This window comes from Achroia grisella, unplaced genomic scaffold (assembly GCF_030625045.1).
Source record: "Achroia grisella isolate CSIRO2021 unplaced genomic scaffold, CSIRO_AGI_Agris_v1 utg1112, whole genome shotgun sequence".
Classification (NCBI taxonomy): Eukaryota; Metazoa; Arthropoda; class Insecta; order Lepidoptera; family Pyralidae; genus Achroia; species Achroia grisella.
In genome coordinates, this window is record NW_026712582.1 from 1744616 (window position 1) to 1764471 (window position 19856).

Consider the following 19856-nt stretch of genomic DNA (forward strand, 5'->3'; position numbering starts at 1 on the left):
TCACATCTTTCTGTTATTTCCCTATAGTTCTCTCTATATATTTTATTTCTTACTTTCAATTTCAGGCTGTACTTATAATTTAATTATCAGATCATTATGTATTTATATACACATATAATATATACAAATAATATTTATATAAATGTTCCGAGGTGGATATGAATAATAATCTGACTCCAATTTTAAATGATTATATTTGAAAAAGGTTACAAATAAATTTTATGCGCACGTCATATGTAGTGGACGTCGAAAAGGGTACAGGCGAGCCAACCTCAACCGGATTGGACCTACAGTGAGCCGATCGCTAGTGTTGTGCGCCGACATCCTCCGGGGCCTTGGAAGCATCGGCTTCCAATGAAGTCTCCTCTGATGGCTCCATCAATGGACAGATATACTTTACAGCACGTCGGAAATTGCCTGCTGCAGTTTTAATTTCAACAACGCGCACCACTCCATCTTGACCTGGAAACAGAGAGCAGATGCGACCCATTCTCCAGCACATGGGAGGGGAGTTATCTTCCTTTAACAGCACCAAATCATTTATTTGAAGCTGTCTATCTGGGATCCGCCATTTCTGCCTTTGCTGCAATTCGGACACATATTCTAACTGCCAGCGTTTCCAAAATTGCTGCCGTAAAAGCTCCAACCGTTGAAAACTGTTTAAACGGTTTATGTTTTTATCCTGCAAACTAGGTGTCGGTAACGACAAAAGTGGTCTTCCAATAAGGAAGTGCCCTGGGGTTAAGGGTTGAAGGTCATCGGGACAGGACGACAAGGGATATAGGGGTCTACTGTTAAGAATTGCCTCAATTTGACTAAACAACGTTGCCAATTCTTCAAATGTGAGATGAGAGTTACCTAAAATCCTCTTTAAATAATATTTTGCTGACTTCACGCCTGCTTCAAATAAACCCCCGAAATGCGGAGCATAAGCTGGTTGAAAATGAAATTTAATACCTTCTTTGGAAGAAAAATCAGAAATGTCATCAGTATTGGCCCTAATAAACTGTCTAATTTCTTTAGAAGCTGCTACAAAATTGCGACCATTATCACAAAATATATCCAAAGGCTTACCTCTGCGAGAGATAAAACGACGCAGTGATAATATGAACGCATCTTTAGAAAGTTCACTCACGGCTTCCAAGTGCAGACACTTGTATCTAAGACACACAAAAACGCATAGATAACATTTTGTTATTCGAGAACCTTTACCCTTTCTGTTGGTTATAAAGAATGGTCCAGCAAAATCGACACCAGTACTAATGAAAGGAAAATCTGGATTTACGCGTTGCTTGGGTAGTGCACCCATTAATGGTGTTGGTGTTCTACCGCTTGTTCTTCTACATACAGTGCACTGTCTAGCTACAGTACGCGCCAAATCTCTTCCAGCTATAGGCCAGACAGATTCTCTAACCGAGGACAGAAGTAGCTGAGGACCAGCATGAAGAAGACGTATATGTTCCCGCTGAAAAAACAACTTGGTAAGTCTATGCTTAGCATGAAGTAACATAGGATGACGTTTATCAAATGTGTAACAAGAATAATTCAAACGTCCGCCTACTCGCAGGATACCATTACTGTCTATAAAAGGACTCAGTGAACATAGATAATTTTTAGAACTAAGAAATTTATTGTTTCGTAATAATGTTTTTTCCTTAGGAAAACTTTGTTCCTGAGCTACTTTAACTAAAAATTCAAACGAGTAATTTAAGTGTTCAGGTTGTAAAATACCAATCTGCTTATTTAAAGGGTATCTACAATTATGTATGAATCGAAACAAATATGCGAAAGTACGTTGTAGACGATTAAAATTTGAAAATCGATCAAAATCTATTATTGATTCTGCACTTTCATTACACATGCTAACATTCACCTTTATTTCAGGCAAATTGTTAACCTGTATCCCTGTTGGTATAGAAGTGGGCCATAAAGAAACATGTTTACGCAAAAATGAAGGACCATGCCACCATAAATCAAAATTAAGAATTTCCTCCGCATTGGCACCACGTGAAGCTAAATCAGCTGGATTTAATGTTGTAGAAATATGACGCCAATCAGCGGTACTAGTTAAATCAAGAATGGCACTGACTCTGTTCGCCACGAAAGTTTTTAGTTTGTCGTATCTCGTACCTAGCCAAGCCAATACTATGGACGAATCAGTCCAAAATATCTTACGCGTAATTACACATCGTAAAGCATAACAAACAGCGCTTGTAAGTTGTGCACCTAACAGACATGCACTTAGTTCGAGACGCGGGACAGTTAACGGTTTTACCGGAGTTACCCTAGCCTTAGCACATAAGAGACGAACAGTTATATCACCTTGCTTATTTATAGACCGAAGATAAATGCAAGAAGCATATGCTGACTCTGACGCGTCACAGAAACAATGGAGTTCAACATCTACAGGGGATTCGCACAAAGCATGCCTTGGAATACGTATGTCTTGTATATATTTTATATTATAAATAAATTCTTGCCATGATTTAGCTATATCCTTTGGAGCGGGATCATCCCAGCCAATGTTATCCAACCATAATCGTTGGATTAAGATTTTTGGTTTAATAGTAATTGGACTCAACAAACCAAGAGGATCAAAAACTTTACATGAATCTGACAATATAGATCTCTTAGTTGGAATGTCCTTTGAATTTTGATAATTAGTTGGAAAATGTATATAATCTTTGTTAGGATTCCACCCTATACCTAATGTGTGAGATGATGAACTGATAATTAAATCCTTTTGGTCGTTCTGTGAATCGACCAAAATAGACGGTAAGTTCGAACGATATTTGCGTAAGCTAAAGCAACCAGAGGAAAGAGCGCTTTCTACCGACTTCTTAATATACACTAGATCATCTATATTATCACTACCAGTTAACAAATCATCAACCAAAAAATCATTTTGTATTATTAATTTTATATTTAGATTATCACATTCCTCGCCTAACTGCCACAAACAACGTGTACTTAAAAAGCTACTACTAGTGTAACCATAAGTTACAGTATTAAGTCTAAGAGATTTCAGTGGTTCATTTTCATTGAAACGCCATAATATCATTTGTAAATTTCGATCACTGTCCTGAATTTCTATTTGCCTGTACATTTTTGCAATATCGCCTGACAGTACATATGTGTATTGACGAAACCTAATTAAAATATTAAATAGAGAATCTTGAATGTAAGGTCCAGTCATTTGTATATCATTAATAGAATAACCAGATGTAGTTTTAGCGCTGCCGTTGAATACAACGCGTAGCTTAGTAGATTCACTAGATGGCTTAAATACTGCATGATGAGGAATAAAAAAGGATTGATTCGGAATAAAAACAGGTGATTCCGTCAAATGTCCTAAGTCTGCATACTCCTTAATAAATTCTGAATAAGATTGCTTGAGTATTGGATTTTTCACGAATCGTTTTTCTAAAGCTAAAAATTGTCTTTTGGCTGATCTGAATGAATCTCCCAAACAGTCTGGTGCAGTAATAAGGGGCAATTTAACACAAAATCTACCGTCCTTATTTCTATATGTATTTTTACAAAAATGTTGTTCACATAATATTTCCTCCTCAGTTCTTTTATTATTAGCTGTCGGAATCTGTTCCAACTCCCAAAACATCTTTACTGTTTCATTTAAACGATCATTACTAATATCTTTATGTTCAATAGCAAGATTACAAAATACTGAATTAGTGTTCCTGGTATACATTGGACCTGCTAATATCCAACCAAGTTTGGATTTTCGAATTATTGGTTTATTTGGACCAAGTTTAATTTGTTGAGACTCAATCAGGTCCCAAAAGATATCAGTGCCCAATAGCATGTCTATGGGTGCAGATCGATTAAAGTTAGGATCTGCAAATTGTATATTAGAAGGCAAGTGAAGTTGAGAAATGTCAAATGTTTTATTAGGTATATTGCTAGTTATTTGTGGAAGTACAAGACATGATAATTGTGTTTTAAAATTTTTATATTTAGATTTTACGTTAACTACACAACGTTCTAACGCATTAGAAGAAAATAAATTACCAACGCCTAATATATCAACCCGGATTGGCAGAGAAGTTAATTGCAATAAGTTTGTCATTCTTTTTGTAATAAGAGAAGACTGACTTCCGCTATCCAACAAGGCTCGAACTGTAATAGACTTATTCGTGGTTGGATTCTGTACTTCTATCAAAGCTGTAGATAGCAAGGCATTGTTACTACAAAAATGATTTGTTAAGCCACATATACTGCTTTCAGGATTATGTCCGACTGCAGATAAGGCAGTTTCAGTATTAGAAGTAACTGCATGTACCTGAGATGAGTTTGCAGGTTGAGAAGACTCCCTATGTAGTAAGGTATTATGACGTCTCTCACAAATAGAACAACGACTTAATCTGCATTGATGTGATGAGTGTCCCTTACGTAAACAATTAAGGCAAATCTTTAACCTTGATGCTTCAGAAATTCTGTCCTCTACTGGCTTGGATAGGAACGATGCACAATCATACAAACGATGGCTACCGCGGCAGAGGACACACGAAGGTGAAGAAGCAGAGGCTTGGGTCTTAGCTGAAACCACAAAAGATTTGGAGTGAGATCTTCTATTTTGATTAAAAGATGAATTATGATCTACCTTTACTTGATCTACACGATCAGGCTTGATGTGATTAAATGATTCTAAAACATCTGCTCGACGCTTAAGAAAATTAAAAAAATCATTTAAAGAAGGCGATTTCTCAAAACTATTTTTATGTTCCTCCCATTTAATACTAGTACTGCCGTCGAGTTTTGCTGAGACTAAATGGATGACAAGAGAATCCCAGGACTGAGTTGGTTCACCTAGATTATTAAGAGCGCGCAAATTCTTTGATACATGGTCAATTAAAAACCTTATTCCCTTGGCAGAGTCGCGAGTGATAGGCCGAATATTACACAAAGAATTTAAATGATTGTGTATTAACTGCTTCTCGTTGTTGTATCTCTCACATAGGAGATGCCAAGCTTCTTTGTAATTGACAGCACTAACTTCTAAATTACTAATGACACGAGAGGCTTCACCCTCTAGGTAAGAATTTAGATAATGAAATTTGTGGATAGGGTCAATATTATCATTGTTATGTATAAGTGAAGTATATGTGTCTCTGAACTCAATCCATTTAAAATAAGTCCCATCAAAGCTCCCAATTTTTAGAGTGGGAAGTTTAAAGTGAAAGCTCTTATTATGACCACATGACTTATTACAATCTGAACTCGATCCAGAGTGAATCGATTTATAATCATCTACAATCTGATTTTTCTCTAAAATTACTTGAGTCTTAGCAATAAGAGTAGAAAAATCAGTTTCGATTTCCTCTCTTGTATCAAGTTCCGATTCCAAACTATTTGAATTCACAAATTCAATTTGTGATTGACAATCATCAAAAATGGACATTAAGTCTTTAAATCTCTCAAATCTCTGTGTTAACATAAGCAAACTAGTCTTATCATATTTATCATATGAATCAATAAATTTAGTTAAAAAATTACTGTATTTTGTTATGCGACCTTTAATTGAACTTCGTTTGGTAATAAGATCCTTTATATTACAAGGATTCATAGTTGGAACATCTAATTTAATGTTCTCTAAAGGTGTTCTCACAGATCGATCTGAGGTGTGTGACATTATAAATATCACTTAAACAATTTACTAAATAAACTTAAAAATGATTGACTTTGATAAACTAAAAATATACGAAAAGAAAAAATAAAATAAATGATACGTAAATGTAACCAAGCCGGCCTATGACGATGACGTAATAGATCACTCGAGGCACGAAAACAATAGGGCCGGGCGATGCGAGCGCAGCAGCCAGGCAAGCGGTAGGTACTTATTGCAACTGCGCTGGCGCACTGGAATGTGTAAATATTGCAAATGTTATAAAAAATGTACCAAACATAAAATGTTAATGTTGCATTTATAATATTTATTATTACTTCATAGCGAATAGTAATAAAATTACAATGAAATAACTAACTACTTGAATGTGATATAATTATCTCACTAAAGTATTTGCGTAGCACTAATAATCAAATATGCAACAATCTATATTCTAACTAAATAATACCCAAATAGACAGATACAATAAAACAAGCTACTAAAATAATTTACTACTACTAAATTAATTTTCTACTTAGGGATTTAGATATCTTTTATATGTTTTACTTAATTATTATACCTATTATTGTTATATTATATACATTAGTATACAATTGTATCTATTCTATTCTATTATTATAGTGAATACTATAATAGTGTTACAATTATCTATTTTAATCGACTTCTACGTTTCTAAGTTGAGATCGTAGGTAGTTATGATAAAATAATATAAAGAATGTACGAACGTTTATACGATCAACTATTGAAATGTTTAGCTTACAATTAATAGATAAGCTTTTATATAATGTGCTAATAACTACAGGTATACTAAATAGTATTAAGTACCCCTAATTTAATAGACTCAAAAAAAAGAATAGAAATTAAATCTACGTAATCAACTTATATGGAAAAAAATCACTAATTAAGAAGTGGCAACTAAAAGCAAATTGAGGCAGAATGATTACAATAATATTAGGTAGGAAAGATAGGATAAGGCACTTCCCTTGCTAAGCTGTGGCTGCGGCACTGCTCGTAGTCTGCTGGTGGACCGGCTGGCTTTAAGCAATTGGTGGATAGCCTTCCGTAATTGTTGATGTATTTTATAGTCGTTGTAACTAGCTTCTCCAGAAACAGATAATACCAGATATATAAATTTCTTCAATATATTCCCATGTAATTCTGAGGTAGATATATATTCTTCTTGCTAAGCGTTAGCTGCGGTGCTTTATTAATACTGTTGACCGGCTGGCTTCAAGCAATATTACTTTATATTAATTGATATCTTGAAAATCACGTCGGGGTCACCATGTTCCGAGGTGGATATGAATAATAATCTGACTCCAATTTTAAATGATTATATTTGAAAAAGGTTACAAATAAATTTTATGCGCACGTCATATGTAGTGGACGTCGAAAAGGGTACAGGCGAGCCAACCTCAACCGGATTGGACCTACAGTGAGCCGATCGCTAGTGTTGTGCGCCGACATAAATGTTTATTATTATTTTTTATTGAAATTTATATTTAAAATATTTTGCTTTATATTTATACATCTTTTTTGACATTTCTCATTTATATTAGTGCACTGCCAACAATCTTTCTCTGCACCACTCATGATTGACTGGTAGACAACGCCGCATGGTGTTAAGTCCGCCATATATACACATTGTTTTTGTGCATTAAAGTGAAATAAATAAAAAAAAAATTATGCTCATGATTATTATTTATTTATATATATTAGTGTACAAACAATTTTTTTTTTAAATATACAATTATTCTAGGAACGCGCACAGAGCAATAGGCAAAAACTAGTATAGCTTCAATGGCATACTGAGAAATGATTTAATAATAATAATAATATCACTATTCAATAGTCATTTTTTTCTACCATTCATTCAAAACGCAGAGTGATCACAAGAAGAATGAGCAAGAACCTTATGTGTTGTTCTTTTGAATTAATGTTGTTTTAAATAAATATACATATATATATAACAAGACGAGAACGAAGCATGCGACAATCAACATATAAATCACTCATTCTGTGTGCAATCCGACAATACGTATTGGGGATGTTTGGGCTATTGCCTGGTCCAATGACCTGTAACACTTCGACCTGTATAGATCTATTGTGCTCGCCCTTTTTCAAAGTTCGCTACCTAGACCCGTAAGGGACAAGAATCGAAGGATCGATGGTTTTTATCTCCTCAGGATATAGTGAATATAATACGTATACATGAAGCTCATGGTAATGTCAGAACTATGAACTTCAAATACTAAGACTCTTGACTTTATCTCGTTGGATATTGTCCATTCGTACAATGTCACAAGTCATACTGAGATGCTGAAATACCCCTTTGTGAGACGGTAAAGAACGACACACGAAATGCCGGAATTTCAACAACGTCTATCAATTTAAACAGTGACTCATCTCTGTGATATGCGATTTCTATTTCGATATAGTACATTATTTACGAAAGTGGAAACTGTAAGGATATTAAATGGAGTTTTATATCCTACTAGCTACACACCCCGGCTTTTCACGGGTGTACATGTATTATACATATAAACAGTCTACTTTAATCACTTTATCATTAAAGACATGGTAGAAAGGAACCCTGAAATATGGTTACAAAATCTAAGAAGATTTATACAAACTTTCATCCCCTATTTTATCCCCTTGGTTTTAATAATAATAATAAAACTATTTATTGTGTACACATAAAATAATAAGAAAATACAGTAAATAGTAAAATAATAACAAAATGCGGTCTTATCGCTAAATGCAATCTCTTACTGACAACCTAGAAGAGAGGACTTATGTACATAGAATAGGGTAGGTGGCACACGTAATAAGACACTATTTATTATACTACTAGATATACGTACTTACATTAGGGATAAATATATAAATCTACATATATACTACATATTGGAAGAATGACAAAAAATTAAAATAAAATAAAAAAATGTACTATGAAGAGAGATAATGTGATCTTAGTCTATTTTTAAATGATGCATGTGTTTGAGCTGATCGAATGGAGAGTGGTAGAGAGTTCCAGAGGCGAATGGCTTGGACAGTGAAGGAGTTGGAATAATATGTGGAGGAGTGAGCAGGGATCGTCAAACATAGGCTTCTGGTACTACGCAAAACAAAACCGGGGGATTTAATATGAAATGGGAACTTGGTTTTTAGATATTCAGGGGTGGAGGGGTGGAAAAGAATAGAGTAAAGGAGGGATAATATATGAAAATTCCTGCGAAGACGAATGGGAAGTCACTTGAGTTGACTGCGAATTGTTTTAGTTAGTTTTTATTTAGTTTTTATCCCCTTACTTTAGAATTAATCAAAAAGCTTTCTTAGCCAATGCCTAAGATCTACCTGCATGCCAAATTTCAGTCCGATCCGTCCAGTGGTTTGGGCTGTGCGTTGATAGATCACTATGTCAGTCCTTTAAGTTATATATATTTAGATGTCCATATATAAAATGTTATACAAATCGTTAGAGCCATATGACATATATACAACATGTATGTATATATATACATATAGGATTTTGAGAAACTTGGCGGTATGAATGAATGGAAACGAAAGAGTATGAGCAATGGGTAGAGTGAATGAATGAGGAAAGGAATGATTGAGATAAGGCAATGGCCGTCGCTATCTTCTTCGTGGACTACCATATTGTAAGGTAGTATCTTCTTGTTGCAAATACTTTTTTTTTATTTAAATAAATTGAGATAAGGCAATGGCCATCGTCATCTCTTCTTCGTGGACTGCCATACTGTAAAGTTATATCTTCTTGTTGCAAATACTTTTTTTTTATTTAAATAAATTGAGATAAGGCAATGGCCATCGTCATCTCTTCTTCGTGGACTACCATATTGTAAGGTAGTATCTTCTTGTTGTAAATACTTTTTTTTTAATAAAAGGAGTTCTCGTGAATAACTTTATCCTATTATTTGATAATCCTCACTCCCATATACCTATATATATATAATGATATTTTCAGGGTTTCTTTATAAAATAAACTAAAAATTGTTTTACTGTAAACAAAGAAATGTTTTATTTAATTTTAAAACACAACAATTATTTAGCACGGAAATACTGAATCACATTTAACTCACCTGTAAACAAAGTAACGACATTTAAAGTTTATTACAATTATTATTCAACTATTACTGTCTTTTTATAATATATTTTATATAACCTTAATTACGCACAATTGTTTTTGCACAATCCATTTTTATTTTCTTCCTGCTGACAGCTCCCTCTAACACCTTGCAATCAAAAGCGCGGAGCGCTAGCTAGCGCCAAAATTTGAATTGTTGAAATCTTTAATTACATTATTATAAAGAATTTCTTTATATACATATATATATACTTATTCTTCCCACACAACTCATAATGCCCCATTCTTCCCATTGTATCCAATAAAATGACCAAGTATAAAAACACTTTGTTATTAGTGTTTAATTTATATCCATTCCTATTAATAGTTTATAGATATTTCCGGATCATTTCCTTTTTATCTCGGCATTGTCCGGATGTTTACCGAGACCACGTGGTGTGTTCGGACAGAAATATCCCGGGTTAGTCCGCGGCTTATAATGATGCGCGTGCGACGAGAAAACCCTCAGTGAGCGTGAGTTAAGAGATATAAACTTTCGATGTGCAATCTGAAGATATTTTTTATCGAATTATAAAATGATTCATTGAGGAAAGACAGTTAAAAGTTCGTAGACACATAAATGTGTATGAAAGTTGCAATTGTGTGTGATCCTGTATGAAATAAGTTTAGTATCTGCTATTTACTAATATTATAAACGTGAAAGTTTGGGAGTATGAATGGATAGATCGGTGGATGAATGTTACTCTTTCAAATAAAAATCACTGAACAGTTTTTAATTAAACTTTACAGTAATACAGCATAAACATCATTTCACATACTTGAAGATTTTTTTATAGCACAGGGGACAAGTAAGCTTGCAATGGTAAGTAATAACCGCCGCTCGTGAGCACGTGCAACTGCGTGAGAAATTGCAAGTGCGTTTGCCAGCTTTTTAAGAAGGAATAAGCTCTTTTCCTGAAAGTTTTAATACCATTGCTTTTCACACAGCGCCATCTACTCTCAAGCTAAGCAAACTATGTGTTATGGGTAATAAATAACTGATTATATAATACTTTTTTTTTTGACAATTTTTTTTTGTAAATACATAGAAAATACCTAAACCAATACGTCCAAAAGCGCTGGGACTGAGACCATTAAATGTATACTTTATCTCGAACTAATGACATTTGTGTAGTAATAAAAAAGTAATTAAATTGTTTAAATTAATGAGATAATTATATTTTATGTTTAGTTAGTTATATATATAAAAAAAACATCTATTCAAAAGTGCAACACACAAGTTTCTTGCTCATTCTTCTTGTGATGAATTTGCATTCCAAATGAGCGGTAAAATCAAAATATGACTATTCAAAAGTGCTTGTAATGAGTTTATTTGAATAAAGATTATTTCTATTTCTATTTCTATTTCTATTTCTATTTAGAAATATATCCCTGCAATGTTATACCGTGTGAGTAGCATTTGCTGTAGTATTTTGGTATTGGAGTCGTGTGGGGACAGTTTGGACTCGATCCAGTCGTTCCCTCAGCTTACGACGAGCGCACTATTGCCGTCGTTTGGCTTACTACTCCGTGAATAACTTTGCAATACCACTACCGTGCTACATTTTTATCAAACATACGTGCGTGAATTATGTGACAATGTGATCCGTGTTGTGCAAGTACCGTGTCTATAGTGAACCAATTAAGGACTAAATTACAAGTGAATGTTTAATGGTTTATGTGTAAAATTAAAAAATGATTTATTGATATTTATAATCGGTATATGAAAGAGATAGTTGATGCGAATGACTCATTATGTATACTGACCATAAAGTAAAGAGCAAACAAACAATAAAACATCGAGTATTTTCAGCTCCGCGGAGCATAAAACGAAGAAGCCGAACTCATAAACATGGCTGCTAACCGGCACGCGAGTTTGCATATAAATCACAATATGTTTATTTGTGTTGTTGTCTCCCTCTTACTACCGATGGTTGGTAGGAGTGCGGCGGGGATAGCCGGCTATTCCCGATTGAACGACGAGGGCAGAAGAACTGTGGAGTACCATTTGAGGCAAGGAGCTTTGAGGGGGCTGATTGTGAAGCCGAGTAGACAGTATGATCTGCAGTATGTGGAGATGTTCCTCGGTATACCGTATGCTGCTCCTCCGATTGGAAATATGAGGTTTATGCCTCCAGGTAGGAAACTATTTTTAGGGAACTAACCTATAAATGTTATAACGATATTGCGCCAAGAGGCAACAAAACAAAGATACTTTTTCTAAGAATTCACTATTTGTTTACGTTAATTTATTATCTGTTCCTATTACAACGCAAATATTAGATTTTATGTACTTAGCAAATATCATTGTAAAACTATTTTGGCAATTCAAAATAATTAAAATATGCTTTTTCTATTTAATTTTATGTTGTAAACTATTTAATAACATGTATTTTAATAAATGTAGTCAAAGTTCTGATAATTTTCTGTATGAGATTATAGGACAGGATACCCTGAACTGTTTACCCAAACATTAATACTTTCATGTTTTTAACACCATTCTCACATCGCTCCTTGGTCAGCATATTCCAAGAGGATAAAGTTATAAGTTTAGATTACCCAGGTTAGTTTATTTAAAGTACCAGAGTACCTCAGTCATACCTATCACAGCATCAAAGCGGCTTCTTTCGCAAGCTGTTTTAGGTAGTAGGGGGGATATGTCAGCAAAATTACAGGGTATGGAGGTTCGGCTGATTATTCTTTAGGAATGGCGGTCACTTTAGGACTTGATATCCTAGTGATGTTCAACTACAGATATGAACGAAGCTTTATTGCAATTCCAAATAATAAATAATGCTATATAATAATGATAATAATCTAGAATAATAAAAATCACATTAGCGCCATCGAGTCCCAAGCTAAGTAGATCTTATGTTAGACTTACTCCACAACTGATTAAATTTTAATTATTTTTATAAATACATACAATATATATATAGAAAACATCTAAACCAATATAATCAATCATACACATGATTCCTTCCAGCAATGGTATTTCCAATACGATATTGAAACCTTCAAAAAAAGAGCTTATTTCTACTTAAAAGACGGGCAACGCAATTGTAATTCCTCTGGTGTTGCGGGTGCTCATGGTTCGTAGTTCACTTTTTTCCAGTTAGCCGCAAGCTCGTTTATCTCCTATGATATAAAAAAGAAATACAAATGTTTGTATCGAGCGAGGAACCCAGTGTACTAAACAGCGCCCATCAAGACGTCGAATGGTATATTTTTTAATAATTGTATAATATGTTCTTTTACAGGTAGTGCTCTCCCATGGTCTGGTGTCAAAATGGCGACCCGCTTTGCACCAGTTTGCCCTCAATCACTACCACCAATAAAAAAGGGAAACCCTCCCTCATTGGGTCGTCAGAACTACATGAATAGATTGAAACCATTCCTCGCGACTGAGTCTGAAGATTGCCTGTATCTGAACATTTATGTTCCACATAGAGGTAAGTTTTATTTTTATACTATATATACACTTAGGTATATATACAATTAGGAAAAGATCACAAGATCTTACCGCGTCTTCAACTGCCATGATCACGGGAAAACTTACTTTACCTTTATCCTTGATCATACGGTTGAAACACTGCCGAAATATCGGGAACTCAATAAAAAATAAGTAACCAGTAGTAAGATTCCGTTATTTTTCCTAATTATACCTATAAATATTGACCACGCCAAATTTTATATTATAGTTACCTTGCAATACTTTTGTGTAATTGCCATTGCAAAATTGGAGACATCTAAACTCATTGCGAAAAACAGAAACATGGTAGAACTTATGCAGACTGATGATAAATCTGATGGCGAAATTCTGTAAGCATTCGACTTTGTTTAGAAGCTTTTCAGCCACATTGAAGAAACAAACGTCGGTATAGTTCAACATGGGGAGGTGAATATTCTGTGCGACCCTAATTTTGGTGTTGAAAGGAAGAATATACTGGGGTTATTTGAGCGAATGAAATGATAAGTACATGCATATACTGAATTCCTTGATATGATATATGATAAATACTGCTTCTTCATTAAGGCACAAAATATATATAATAATAAAATAATAATAGCCTTGGAAAATCCACACAGCGCCAACTAGTCCCAAGTTAAGCAGAGCTTACATTATGGATACCATAATACTGATATAAATATACAAATACTTTTATTTTTTATATACATAGAAAACACCCAGAGCGATATAAGGTCATGAATATAAATGTTTGTGCAGTGCGATGAATCGAACCCGCGACCATCGGAAGTAAAATGGTGTGCTATACCGCTAGACTACCGAGGCCGTCTTCTTATATATCCCTTCCTCCTACTACAAACAATTGCATGTAATTATCTCCCATTGACTCATAAAATCTACGAGAGCTACAAACATGTGCTGGCCTCAATCTTTAAAACTCCTTGGAAAATCACATTTCGGGGACTATTTTAAGAATGGCCAGCTCAGTGGCGTAGTTACGATTGATTGACATATTTGCTTTGGAAATTGGATTGATGGCGCCTGGTTCTAATTTCTGGTTGGTGTCTAATGTTATAATATAATTAGTGATCGACTGCCAAATGGCAATCAGTATACCTATTTACAAAAAATATATATTTGACGATTGAGCACGGGGTCGGAGATCTAACGACCTCTAAAGTTTCGCAGTAGAACATACCGCTTTACTTCCGATAGTCGCGGATTCGAACCCTAAAACCATGTCGTGAAGTGCCTTTCTATGGCTCCAATAAAATAGGGCGAGGCAGGCCACCAACTATCACGTTAACTACATAAAGTCCATAGGAACATGAAGGAGTTGGGACTGTCAAATGACGATGCTTACCAGCGAAATGCATAGCTCCTCAAGATTAGCAAAGCCGACCTCGCATAACAGGAAGAAGCGAGCATGAAGAAGTATTTAAAAAAAAAGTGTCTATGTATTTGTATCAGTTCTCTAGTACTCATAAAGCTCTGTTTAGTTCAGGATTTTATTGCGTTCTATGAATTATATTTTATCGAATCAGGTATTTTGGGGTAGTCCATTTAATGACTTAATTGTTATATAAAACAAAGTCGCTGTCGCTGTCGGTCCGTCCAATGTATGCTTAAATCTTTAAAACTACGCAACGGATTTTGAAGCGCTTTTTTAATAGATAGAGTGATTCAAGAGGAAGGTTTATATATATAATACATGAAGCCGAGGCGAGTAGCTAGTATTTTATATTTTGTTTAATTCCTACCTTCCTACCATTCGCATATATGAGAGCACAAATATTAGTGCGGAAACCTGACCAACGTTACTGGAAGTGTTACGACCTTCTCTATTAGTGATCAAATTCCGACCGTTATTGAATCTACACTCATTTCGCGACACGTGTTTTACCTCTAAATAAGGCATCATCAATCAATGAATAGAGCTCTGATATAGCGTAGAAGTCTGACTGTTCAGTCAACACTAGATCCATTAGTTTGCATCGTATGACAATCAACCCGCGACCAAAGAAAGTAAAGCGGTGTATTCAAATTATCGAGGCCATTAAAATACTCTGTCTTTGATTGTTTATTGTACAATATTTAATAGTATTATCGTTGTATTGGAGCGTGTAGACAGACCTTTATGACAGGTGACGTCAGAATAATTTGCGAGACTTACTCAATTTGCGAAACCGCCGACATCAGAGCTACCTAAGTGGCTGGTGTACATGATTGAAATTTAAACAGCGGTAAAATGTTTGACGAAAGCGGAACAATTAAGAAAGTTGTTTCGTGTCTCCTCATTTCGACAGTTAAATAGGCAATCCAACTTTTTAATGGCCACGCAATCCATTAGGGGAAATTTAAATTTTCTCAAACGACGAAATCTACGTCTTATTTTCAAGGTAGCAAAGTTTTAAATTGCATTGGTGAAGGTTCATGAGCTATCCTATTTTCAATAATATATCTTGTGATATCACATGAGATTGATATTTTGACACTGAGGTAATAAATACCTATTGTTAATTTGTCATAGTTTCATAATGTAATGAATGGATATGGCTATTAATAATATATATTCTAATTCACAATTTTTTTTAATTGAATATACTGGTTGTTATTTAAATTAAATAAAAAAAAAATGAAACATTATAAACAGAGCAATGAAAGAATATATTTACTTTTTACTTATTTATTTGGTACTGGCTGGTAATTCAATTTGAAACTCCTTATAGTAATTTTAAAGATGGAACGTATTAATTGAAATTATTTTAGAGAAGTTCTTTTAAGAAACTTTATTTATTCAATTTATGTTTGGTTAATAATTTCAAAAATGGAACACATTAATTTGAAATATTTCTTTGTTTTGAGCATTTGGCGGTAATTCGTTCGCAGTGACGTAGTACATAGTTTTTTATAATTATAATTTATCTCATATGAAGATTTTGTTTTAAATAGAAATTAATAGTTTTTTTTATTTATATTTGATACTAGCTGTACTCGCGACTTCGTCGAATTTAACTTTATTTTTGTAAAATAAAAGTAGCCTAAGTTACTCCTCATCACAAACCGGGTCCATCCATTTCAGAGATTAGCCGGAACACACAAACAATTGTAAAAAATGTTATTTTGGTGTACGTACCGTTTTTATATTCATATGCATGTATTAAAAAACGGTTATTTCAATATTACAAACAGCCACTTCAATTTTATTTATATGTATAGATGTATAGATATTTTATTTATTACATTAGATTTTATTTTACTAATACATAAAAGATCACCTAGTATGTAAAATACAAGAAGTATAATAAATAACTGGTGTAAAAGAAAAGTAATTAACTTACAGGAAATTTCGAAATTGAAATTTCGACGTCGATACTCGTTCATTAAAGAGCCTACAGGATGTCATTATCACGAGACCTTTTCATTGTATGAACGTTATCTATAGACATTTTTCATACTTATATCGTATTTATCTGATAATGAAGGGCAAAATTCGTTTTACAGTAAGCATGATTGGCAGGGATCAAGTTATAACAGTCTACTCTTAATACATGGATTATCCAATGAAGATTGGTCTTCGAGGTATATTGACTGATAAACGGTAGCTAAAATGAGCCATGTTTTATAACCGACTTCAAAAACAAGGAGTTTTCAATTCAACGACAATTTTTTTATGCCTACATGTATGTACATATATAATAAGATTATATTCTTTAAAGTATAATTAATTTGTCATTTATTAAGGAGTTTGTGTAATCTCATATTATTTTTTATATAGTTTCAAAGTTATAAATTTAAGAAAGACACGTCAAATCAAAATCAGTTCAGCCATTTCAAAGAAGAAAGAGAAGAACAAACAGACTGTCAGACAATTTTTTTATATATATATTTACTATATACATAAATATATGTATATGTCTATAATCATAATTCAACACAAACAATTACAAAAATTATATGTATATGTATATTTCATATAGACTTAATGAAAAGTTGTTAAATTGAAATTACAAACTACAATTTTATTTAAAAATCTCGTTATCATATGACACCCGTAGTACCACGTTTACTTATCCGGTAGATGGTGCTTCGATAAGGTTCCAGAAATATATATATATATATATTCTTAATTTAAATTCTTAATTTTTTTTTTTATATCTCAAACGGAATTCCAACGATTGAGTCTCTAGCGTCCAAACGGAAATCCAACAGTCGAGTCTTTCACATCCTTCTGATCTGTTAATTTTATATTAGGTGGGATTCCAGAAATATTTATTTTTTAATAATATCCCAAACGGAATTCCAACGATTGGGTCTCTAGGGTCCAAACGGCATTACAATTTTCGGGTCTTTCGGTCCTTCCGGTCTGTTAGTTTAAAATTAGACAAGATTCTAGAAATATATATTATTTAATAATACCCCAAAACGGAATTCCAATGATTGGGTCTCTGAAGTCCAAACGGAATTACAACATTTGGGTCTTTCGGTACTTCCGGTCTGTTAGTTTATGTTAGTGTTAATTAGACAGGGTTCTAGAAATATATATTTTTTAATAAAGCCCAAAATGGAATTATAACGTTTGTGTCTCTACGGTCTGCTAGTTTAAAATGTAAATTTTCTCCGAAATCGATGTAGCCGTTTTAATGTGAACTCACATTCAGGGTCACGCAAACGTCCGGTCTATTGTCCGAAATAGCTTTCCATCCGGTAGCTGATTCACCTTCCGCTTCATTTCGGTATTCAATTCCGATTCCGATTCTAATCTATTTGTGTGGAAGTTAATTAATATCACGAGGTTTACGTAGATTATTTGATACTAGCTGGTGACTGTGGCTTTGTTTAAGTTTTCATTTATTTTCTCCCACAGATTAGATACTACACACTAATTGAATAAGATTAAAATAATCCCTGACATAACTTGATTAGTCAAACCTGTATATCTAATATTTGTGTGGAAGTTAATTAATATCACGAGGTTTACGTAGATTATTTGATACTAGCTGGTGACTGTGGCTTTGTTTAAGTTTTCATTTATTTTCTCCCACAGATTAGATACTACACACTAATTGAATAAGATTAAAATAATCCCTGACATAACTTGATTAGTCAAACCTATATATTTAATATTAATAAGTACACAGGACAATTGATACAGCACTATTTAATCCTAAGTTTAACTGAGCTTTTGTTTTAGGTAGGTAGACCAAACTAATATATATAAATAAACTCTTTTTATACATACACAGAAGATACCATACCAATAAAAACAATTATATTCATGAATACAAATGTTTGTATCGTACGAGGTGTAGAAACCGCGACCATCAGAAATAAGGTGGTGGTGTTGGTGGTGGTGGTAATGGTGGTGGTGGTGGTGGTGGTGATGATGGTGGTGGTAAGGTGGTGTGCTAAACTGCTGAACTACTAAGGCTATCAAATCTAAAAAAATATCCTATAGGTGAGAATAATAAATAGTGTTTTTTTAATTAAATATAATCGAACGGTGCACCCGCCTGCAATAACGGTTTACGACTGAGAGGCACCAGTGGGGGATGATACGATGAGTATGAGGTCAGGTCTGTTATCCCCTAATGACAAATACACGCGTTTTCCTCTGGAAACTATCATAATTTGTCATGATTGTTTCCAGAGGAAAACACGTGTAGGTCAATCTGACATATATAGCCAGCAATGGGGTCATTGGTCGATATTACTAACAATCCCCTTCTGCATCGGATAAGTAGTGTTGCCACTCTGTATACATCATTATATCACTACATAATATATAAATAAAATGTATATTAATATTATTATGTATCTTTTCTTTTTTCTTCTTTTATCTTTTACTCGCGCAGGCCTTGGCTAAGTGTGGGAGAGGTTGCGCTATGTGAACATTTTCACTATTGAGGAATTTATTTTTTTTATTATTTATTTTTTTTATTATTGAGGAAGTCAAAAATTTACTAGTTACGCGACATATATTATTATTAATTTCTCTTTTTCACAGCGAAGCTGTTGATTAGTACCGAGGACGGGACATGCCAAGTCTCTCGTTTTTTTTTTGTGTGATGATTTTTTTTTTATGTTCTTGTAGCACTTAGGAAGCGACGGACTATTGTACATGTATATAAGACTAGCTGCTCTCGCGACATCGTTCGCGTGGAATTTAACTTTATTTTTCTAAAATAAAATAAGTTTTCTAAACTAAGATAAGAGTAGCCTAAATTACTCCTTATTATATCAGCTACCTGCCAATAAATGTCCCATCAAAATCAGTTCACCCATTTCAGAGATTAGCCGGAACAAACAGATAGACAGACAAAAATTATAAAAATTGTTATTTTGGTATATGTACCGTATTTATATTCATATGCAAGTAGTAAAAAACGGTTATTTCAATATTACAAACAGACACTCCAATGTAGGCTGTTATCCTAGCCTTTTATAGTGGAATGTAGATTAGTCTATTTAATTTCAGATCTTCTATTGCCTTATGTAGTGTTTTAGGAATAGTTCCTGTAGATCTTATTATTATTATTATTAATGGATACAGTGTGAACGGAAGAACAACTCTATTCTTAGTTTTCTTACTTATA

At 33.7% G+C, this 19856-nt stretch overlaps 2 protein-coding genes across 2 annotated transcripts in view; one reads left to right on the top strand and one right to left on the bottom strand.

Annotated features, from left to right (window-relative positions):
• Window positions 1-304: 304 nt before the first annotated feature.
• LOC131850021 (uncharacterized) lies at window positions 305-5650 on the bottom strand. The gene is made up of 2 exons (XM_059200171.1): window positions 1874-5650; window positions 305-1465 (listed from the first exon to the last, which is right to left on the bottom strand). The coding sequence occupies exons 1-2, from the start codon at window positions 5648-5650 to the stop codon at window positions 305-307; spliced, it is 4938 nt and encodes a 1645-aa protein (XP_059056154.1).
• A 5571-nt stretch (window positions 5651-11221) lies between these two features.
• Window positions 11222-19856, top strand: part of LOC131849912 (uncharacterized) — a 37570-nt gene continuing 28935 nt past the window's right edge. Inside the window, 2 exon segments of the mRNA XM_059200045.1 lie at window positions 11222-11929; window positions 13052-13243. Of these exon segments, the coding sequence (XP_059056028.1) occupies window positions 11644-11929; window positions 13052-13243 (478 nt within the window). The 5' untranslated portion in view covers window positions 11222-11643.

What these genes read in the sequence shown, in the direction of transcription:
- LOC131850021 (XM_059200171.1), bottom strand. Translation starts at nt 5,650, where the DNA reads ATGTCACACACCTCAGATCGATCTGTGAGAACACCTTTAGAGAACATT. An exon ending in ACAATTTGCCTGAAATAAAG is followed by an intron (nt 1,466 to 1,873) that starts GTGAATGTTAGC and finishes TTGTTTTTTCAG; the next exon opens with CGGGAACATATACGTCTTCT.